This window comes from Fundulus heteroclitus, unplaced genomic scaffold, assembly GCF_011125445.2.
Source record: "Fundulus heteroclitus isolate FHET01 unplaced genomic scaffold, MU-UCD_Fhet_4.1 scaffold_840, whole genome shotgun sequence".
NCBI classification, from domain to species: Eukaryota; Metazoa; Chordata; class Actinopteri; order Cyprinodontiformes; family Fundulidae; genus Fundulus; species Fundulus heteroclitus.
This window is the reverse complement of record NW_023397297.1, coordinates 35,822-44,987: the sequence shown is the minus strand read 5'-3', so window position 1 is coordinate 44,987 and position 9,166 is coordinate 35,822. Positions and strand designations below refer to the sequence as shown.

Here is a 9,166-nt window from a genome sequence, read left to right as displayed (position 1 = left end):
ACTAGGTTGCACCTCAGCTTGTCCGGTAGCTCAGTGATGCCTGGTCAGGATCTAGAAGGAGACCCCCCAAGACTCTTGCTCTCTCAGAAATACATGTGGGTATTTGGTTGCTATAAAAAAAACATTGGATCATGTGGATGGTGTAGAACCTTGTATTTTTCTCAAAAAACTAACAATTTGGAAGGTTGATTAAGAATTTCAGAACTGCTTTTGTGTATTGGGGTTACTATGGCTTATATGGGGAGAATAGTCATTTTGCAAACTGAAAGTTGTGACTTTGATTCCTGCTTCCTCATTCCACACTGTTTATCTTTATCATAAAGTGAATGGTGCATTCTTTTACTCAGAAGCCTCTGTTTTTTTTCTGTTCCAGATTCCCAAAAATATTGTGTGTGTAAAGTAGAGGGAGTTCTCACTGAGATCAGCAACCAGGAGGGAAACTCCTCTTTATATAAAGAGGAGCAGAACCCTCTGCAGATAAAACTGGAGCAAGAGGAACAAGAACATCAAAACTTTAAGAAGAGAGGCGACTCTGCGTCAGTCAGATTGAAAAGCAAATTTTGCTGAAAGAGGAGACTGACACATTTTAACGATTCCTTCTTATGTGCAAAGACTCCACAATGAAACAGAACATAACAGGACCCAACTCATCTCTCAGGCCTCCCCCAGAAGTTGAGAACTGGGATCAAGGAGGAAACAATAATAAGGACCCAGGAAAACGGAGAGAAGAGCAGAAGCAAAATGAGAGATGTGAGAAAACCAGAACCGCAGAAGGGCACTGCAGATGTTTCAAAACAAAAAAAACACGCAAACTCACCCCGACCAAAATAGATATTCTTGTCACAATTGGTTCTATATACTTTTCTCAAAAAAGTCACCCGAGTACACACATGAGAACATACAAGGTTAAGAAGCCTTTCACATGTACAACCTGTGGAAAATGTTTTGGTCATAGTAGCCATTTAAAAATTCACATGAGAACTCATACAGGTGAGAAGCCTTTCACATGTACAACCTGTGGAAAAACTTTGACACAAAAAAGTTATTTGGCACGTCACATGACAATGCACACAGGTGAGAAGCGTTTTGAATGTGTGAATTGTGGGAAAGGTTTTTGGAACGAAAGTTCTTTGAAAACACACATGCGAGCTCACACAGAAGAGAAGCGTTTCGTATGTGTGAATTGTGGGAAAGGTTTTTGGAACAAAAGTACTTTAAAAACACACATGCGAGCTCACACAGAAGAAAAGCCTTTCACATGTTTGACCTGTGGAAAATGTTTTAGTGAAAAGGGCAGTTTAAATATTCACACAAGAATTCACACAGGTGAGAATCCTTTCACATGTGTGACCTGTGGAAAAACTTTTACACAAAAATATAATTTGGAAAGTCACATGAGAACTCACACAGGTGAGAAGCCTTTCACCTGTGTGAACTGTGGAAAATGTTTTAGCCAAAAAAGCTGTTTACAAACTCACATGAGAACTCACACAGGTGAGAAGCCTTTCACATGTGTCAACTGTGGAAAGAGTTTCGTTGATAAAAGTAGTTTAACTTATCACATGAGAACTCACACAGGTGAGAAGCCTTTCACATGTGTCAACTGTGGAAAGAGTTTCATTAAGAGACGTTATTTAAATCATCACATGAGAACTCACACAGGTGAGAAGCCTTTCCCATGTGTGAACTGTGGAAAGAGTTTCAGATATAGAAATCAATTAAATTGTCACATGAGAATTCACACAGGTGAGAAGCCTTTCGCCTGTGTGACCTGTGGAAAATGTTTTAGTCAAAACTGTTTACAATCTCACATGAGAACTCACACAGGTGAGAAGCCTTTCACGTGTGTGACCTGTGGTAAAAGTTTTACTAGAAAAGGTTGTTTAGTACGTCACACAAAAACTCATACAGGTGAGAAGCCTTTCACTTGTGTGACCTGTGGGAAAGGTTTTACTAGAAAAGGTTGTTTGGTAGCTCATAGAAAAACTCATACAGGTGAGAAGCCTTTCGCCTGCGTGACCTGTGGGGAAGGTTTTCCTACAAAATATTGTGTGGTACGTCACACAAGAACTCATACAGGTGATAATTCTTGTGCCATCAAGCCATGAGGAAAAATCGTGACTGAGTTGTAAGCAATGAAATTTGAGACTTTTACAGGCACCAAGGAACTGCCCCCCCTCAGCAGTGTGCTGTTACTGTAAAGCCAAGTTGCCACAGACTTATCCTTCTCTTTTCCTGTGGACCCTCGAGGAGAGAGTTCGCTCTGGGGAGACGAGCATTGATATGGGCCGCATGGGACTCAAAGACTCACAAGCATCTGCAGGGTCAGCCAGGCTGAGTAAAGTCTGCTTTATGTGAAACTATTATAATCAAACTATTGGTAATCTGTCTAAGCTGTACAGGACAAAGCTGACCTTGGAGCGGAGCCACTATCCAGCAGGAGTGCAGAGACTCCATGCTGCGATCCCCTTCACAGGCCAGAGACCCGCCTAGGACCCTGGGCCTTTTCCCCATGGCTATGTCTCAAGATAGCCACTGTGGCTTCTGAGATAACCAGCTTTCCCATGGACTAACTCAACGATCAGCTTCCTGTGCTCTTATCATTTGGGCTACCACTCAAATCCGGTTCGTTCCAACATAAGGCTTGTTTCATTTCACTCCACCATCTTTCGATAATGCTATGAGCATTAATACTGCATTAATATGGAACATTAATGTTGATTTAATGGTGTTATGTGTAACTTTGGGATTAACCCATTTAGCGACCAATCGTTACAGCGACCCCTAGCTTCCCAGAATAATAATCACATTAATAAAATCAAGTGTCCTAAAGTTAAAGTTATGGATTTTACTGAGCAAATCGTTCTGTAAAATGTTATCAAATCCTGTTTGTGTAACTCAGCATCTGCATTGTGAATGGGTTGAAACATACCAAATGTTGTTCTAAATTAGTCAAGCTAATTTAACCTCATTCCACATTCTTTAAGGTGAACTTTGGTTCTTTGACTTAGATCTTCAGTGAACCAGGAATCACTGAATCATTCTGATGATGATCATTTTATTTTATCTTTTTGCTTCTCTTGTGTGTATATAGTTCCTTAGCTTCTTTTTTATCTTCATTTTGCTTAGTAGTTTTAGTTAAGTTTCACTTGCCTAGTAGAGATGATTTGTTGATTGAAATATAGTGTTAATTCAAATAAAGAGCATTCTATAGTGATGTTCTCTGGATGTTCATTTTATTTCTGTTAACAAATTCTTGAACTTGAAGGCAAGTTGTCGCTCCTTCCGTATGTGCAGAGTTTGCTGTTAAAAGAATGCCAGTGCACAAATCATTCCTTTCAACTATTGTCCTAATGTGAGCCCCATCGGACAATACCACACAGTCCAGGAGTTATATATTAAACATTAAATAACTTTGAACAGTGTGTAATAGCACAACAGAATCCTTTCAAATTTGCAACCTGTGGAAAGAGTTTCAGTAGTAGAAGTAATTTTATATTATAACAAGAACTGACACAGGTGAGAAGCCATTCACATGTGTTAATTGTGAAAAAAGTGATGATTAAAAGCGCTTTAAAAACACAGGAGAGAGCTCACACATGTTTGACCTGTGGAAAAACTGGCGTTTACAAATTTAAATGAGAATTCACACAGGTGATAAGCCTTTCACCTGTGTGAATTGTAAAAAATGTTTTAGTCTAAAAAGCTATTTAAAAATTCACATGAGAACTCGCACAGGTGAGAAGCCTTTCACATGTGTGACCTATGGAAAGTTAGTGTCAGGGTTTAGTCTTGCCTGTCTCACCTTGGACAGTTTCAGAACCTTCCACCTCACATGCACCCCAGCAGGGGCGTAGGAAGGTTTTAAAATGTGGGGGGGCAAATAAGATAGATAAGGTATTATAGTGAAATGCATCATTAAGACAAAGAAGACCTAGGAAAGGTGAAATGCACCCCTATGTAACATGTTTAATGAGCATGCTGATTAAAGAAGCAATCAGTACATCTACATCTATGTCAGCACTGTAGGTTTAAGAGTTTTTTTTTTTTCGAGGCGCATCATTATCTTCTCAACATTTAGGAGGTATTTACCAAACAAAGAACTACCCCAAGAGGCATAGGCAACCACAGGTCATTAAACTTAAGGTTGTGCATAAAATGTAATTGAGTTACTCAATTTTGGATGATAAGGGAAAACAACAGATATTGACAGATTAAATTTGGTATTATCTCAAAGACAAAGAACAATGTTTAAATATACAATTATTACATACCGTTCAATAAATGATACGCTTTTTTAATTAAGAGTAATTTTCATTTAAAGGTCCTTTTATGGGGGCCGCCATCTTGGTGAAGAACAGTACTGCCCCTCCCAGTTTGTGACGTCACTGTGCGGTATCGGCTGTAGAGCAAGTCCCAATGCCCTATCTGTCCCCTTGTAAATAAATATCCGTTTTCATGCCAAAATATTTTTTTAACCTCTTAAACAAAGATAGACGTGGTATTAAGCATTTAAATTTAAATTAATCCTAATTTTACATTTTAGAGACATAAAAAGACAACAAATAAGCATTAAAGTACGGTTTATGGTTTGGGTTCTGCAATGTTATAAGATGAGTATAAAACTCATCTTTAGAACCAATCTCTGCTCAAAATGGTGATCTGCACCGCCTAATCTACTTTCAGCAGTTATCATCAGTTATTGCAACCGTAAACTGCAGAAAATACGGCCAGATCGGCTCTTTCTGAGTTTTCTCTCTGCTCCTGTCACGATGAGCTGCAGTGCGTTAAGAGGCGGAGGGATATTTCGGCATCACTTAGTTTAGACCCCAAACAATCAACTTCACTTTCAGAAACAAGCCCAAAAAAAACTGCAACCCGCAACTCACAAAATTTACAAGTGACTTTAGAAAAAAATAAGACCAAAGTCGTATAAAATAAGTGGGCTTCACAACAGTGAGCACTCTTTCCAAGTTCGTCGTATCCCTCCGCCGCTCTGATCGGGTAAACAAAGGTTACGGCAAATTCTACATCTTAAAAAAAGAAAAATCTACCAAAAATCCTCACTCTCATGTCATCTTGAAGACATCGTTCTTCCAAATGTTGGCTACAGACAACGTGTTTTCTCTTTGGTCAGAAGCATGATGGCAAAGCCTTCCTCCTTACGGACAGTCCCTGACCGGACTGTCTGGGCTCGAGTCACCCTGGAAGCAGGATCTCGAGGCAAGGTTGGGGCAACGGACAAACGAGATGACCGCGGTCCTGAGCCAGAAGCTTCCCAAGTATTCACAGGCCGACTGTCACGCCTGTGGAGCCCCCCGAGCTGCTGCCTGGTGCGAGAAGCCTGGGCAGTGCGTTCTAGAGCCTAGACCGCAGCCGAGAAGAAAAGTTTCCCTGGAACCACCGGCAAGGCGCGCAGTGTCCGTCTGCAGGGTTCAGTGAGTGGCGACTGAGCCAGCCACACCTGACGCCGAGCATGGACCAGGGTGGACAACGTACGGCCCAGCTCCCTTGACATCAAGGCAAAAGCCTGGAGAGACGCATCCAGCACGCCTTGAGTCGACTGGTCAAGCGATCCTGCCTCCAGGGAAGATGCAAGACCTAGCAATAAATGGGAGAGGGAGTTCCCAATATGCCCCATCCTAGCACCCGAATCGTAGGCTCGGCAGAGCAGATCGTCAGTGATGCAACACTGTGGCCGTGGACAGCGGGCGCTAGCTCGTAGGGCCTCCTCTACGAGCTAGCACCCGCTGTCAACGGAGGAACAATGAGGGAGGCAATGCAAGGTTCCACCGCTGGCATCTGCCCTAACCCAAACTTTGGGGCCTCCTGCATCGCGGCAAGGGCTCTTCCATCTGATGTCGGGTGAGACAGAGCCTGAGTATCAGACCAGCAGGTGTGGAGTTCCCTGATGTACTCCTCTGAAGGCGGTACAGCGAAGAAGGCCGTCCCAGTCTCACGGCACCTGAAAAAGGCGCTAGAAGTGGGAGGTGGACCTGTGGAGAATCCACCCGCAACTGTGCCAGGGCAGCTCTAATAGGAGTTGCCACTGACTCCCCCCATGCCCCCCAGAGAGATGTTGGATTCAACATCCGACACCTGTGGGCTATGTACCTGGGGTTCCCCCCGAAAAATGGTGTCAGAAGCCGCCACCGAGAGGGCGTCCTCATTGAGGACTGAAGCTTCATTGGTAGCTGGAGACAAGATCAACCCCTGAACAGGGGGAGGTCGCAAAGACTGGAGCAGACTGGGCTAACTCCGAGGAAAATTGATCTACCTTAGAAGACAGCCCACCTCCCGAATGGCGGGACTTCTTCCCAGCTGTTAGCGGAGCGTCTGTGGCAGGGCGTTTAGAGCATAACCCCTGGCCAGGGGGCAGCTGTTCCTGTTGATAAGAGCCCATCCAGCGAACAGGCTTTTCAACTGAGGACAGCCGGGCCAGCCGCGCTGCATGGGGCAGAACGCTGCAATTGGAGCAGGCAGCCTCGATAAGCGCCTCCTTGAGGTGGTCAACACCCAGACAAGGGGGGCACAGGTCATAACCATCCTCAGGATGCAAAGGGGCTAAGCAAGTGGAACAACAGAGACGTTTCCATCTCTCAGTGATGGAGCCCGTACTCAGGAGCAACGTCACCCACCTGAAAGGGCAGAAATCGCCACCAGTGAGATAAATGTAAACGGAAACCAGGTGTTTCAATTATGTTGAACTAAAAAAAAAAACAGCACGGGCAGAAAACGCCACTGCGGAGGTAATGTAAACAGCCACCAGCTTGTTTCAATTAGGTTTAACAAAAGGACTCAGCACGGGCAGAAAACGCCACTGGGGAGGTAATTGTAAACAGTAACCAACTTGTTTCAATCAGGTTTAACCAAAGAACTCAGCACGGGCAGAAAACGCCACCGGTGAGGTAAATATGAACAGTAACCAACTTGTTTTAATCAAGTTAAACCAAAGAACTCAGCACGGGCAGAAAACGCCACCAGCGAGGTAAATATGAACAGTAACCAACTTGTTTTAAACAAGTTAAACCAAAGAACTCAGCACGGGCAGAAAACACCAACGGTGAGGTAAATATCAACAGCTCATTTCAAGTATGTGTAACCAAACAACTCAGAGCGGGCAGAAAACTCCACTGATAAGTAAACAAAACGAGCAGTCATCACCAGCTGCTAACTTAAGCAACACCAGCGGGGCAAGATGCTACCCGCTGGGTTCCGAAAATGAAAGAAAACAGACTCACCAAACACCAGATGAGTTCCATGGGCACAACAATTGTCGCTCGTGCAGCCCCTGGAGGGCGAGCACGCCCGCAGCTTTGACCACAAAAGATCACGGGGCTACTGACAGCGAGCTGACGGAGAAAGCGGTAATACAACAAAACTCATGTGTCTGTAGAAAGAACAGCTCACAACAAACCTGCATGAGAGAAGATGAGAAGGGACTAAACTACCGGTGTCAGGTGCCTATATAGGCTTCCGCTGATCACCGGTAGGTCACAGGTGACTTTGTTGATACTAATTCTCGACCTGTGCAAGCGCAAGAGTGATCATTCAGTGCTTGAAGCACCGCCTCTGGCGGTCAGTAGGGATGAAATAGAACTAATGTTTTTTCCACTTTTACCCGATGTATTGTTACATCCAACTGCCATGCACGTGAGCATTGTCGCTTCACAATAGCTCTCGCGAATTTCAATGGTGAAGTCCTCTGGAAATCCGAAATAATTGTTGTTGATCGCAGCTGTGTCCAACAGCTCCTACAGCTGCTAATGCGCGGCGAACTGCCGTCGGCTCTCCACTTACCCACACCACAGGATGTGATGTCAGGCAGCCATTACTGCCCATATTTGGGCAGTAATGACCGCCCCCATACACAGTGATCCAGACGACAATTTATTGTTTTTTTCTTATTGATTAACGCTAAATTCATTAAATAACCACAAACGTATTAGTTTTAGGTATAGCTAATGATCCCCTGATTTTTCCTTGTTGACCGGACTTCCCCTTTAAAGGTATACTATGCAACCGGGGTTGATTTTCCAGCGAGGCCCCCTCCCAGAGGGCGAAAGTAAAAGTGCACTGTCATAAAGATGCTCAGCTGTTCTGGTTTCTCCGTCAAGCCAGGCGCGGTTGTTTTGAGCTTAGCAGACAGGCGAACGCAACGAAAAGTCGAAAAAACGGCAGTACAAACAATGACTAACACAGTGAAAGTATGAACATCAGGGTTTCCCGCAGTGCTATCTTGAGTTTGGCGAGGCGGCCGCCTCGCCAAACTCACGATACCGCCTCGCCAACATAAAAAAATAATAATAATAATAATAATAATAATAATTAGATTAGATGAAGAATTATACAAATTAATTAATGAATTATACACTGATGGCTACGGTGCCAAAAGCTGCGCACCAAGGAGAATCTTTGCATAATTAGAGACCAGCATGAAGTTACACGAAAGACAAACATGGTAAATTAACACACAATAATTTCTGGTCTCCCACGGCATTGAAACATTGAAACATTGGGAGGCCTGCACAAAAAATAAATATAAAATGGAATAGGAATGCTGAAAAATCAAAAGTCAAACCTTTTAATGAGAGAACAGATTGGATACATTTTTACTGTTACATTTTTGTGTCTATACTTTTTCAATGCTATTTGGATTGGGTCACGCCATAGTGCTCCCTACTGCCATGTTCTTACCCATGGTAATGGCATTGTTACCCTTCTGGTAACTAGGTTACCTGTAGGGATTTTTAATGTCCAGCAGGTGTCAGTATTCAGTGACACAGTATCGACACAGCTTGGTAATGTGTCAAAACGTTTCATGACGCCTCATCAACCCATCACTAATGGATGGATTATTTAGACACGGAGCAATACAGTTTTTGACCATGCAGACTTTGAGGTGTTCCCTGTCGTTTTAATCCATCTGGAATCGTTACCATTGGAAGGGATTTCAATACCACATTAAATGGACGAGCCAATCAGGATCGCCGGGTGGGATTTTCGAAGATTTGACGTATCAGGGAAGCGACGGTTTTCATTCAGACAACAATGGCAGCTCGCAACGAGTAAGCAAGCAGTAACATTGATGCTGCTATTTCATCAGTGTTGTCCAGTCTACTGAACATTAGTTCTTTAAAAGAACACCAGAGAATGGCTTTGAAGG

At 43.5% G+C, this 9,166-nt stretch overlaps 1 protein-coding gene across 1 annotated transcript; it reads left to right on the top strand.

Moving 5' to 3' along the window:
• Positions 1–852: 852 nt before the first annotated feature.
• Positions 853–2,401, top strand: LOC118562260 (gastrula zinc finger protein XlCGF57.1-like). The gene has a single exon (XM_036134529.1). It carries the CDS (start codon positions 891–893, stop codon positions 2,106–2,108), a length of 1,218 nt encoding a protein of 405 aa, XP_035990422.1. The 5' UTR covers positions 853–890; the 3' UTR covers positions 2,109–2,401.
• The last annotated feature ends 6,765 nt before the right edge of the window (positions 2,402–9,166 follow it).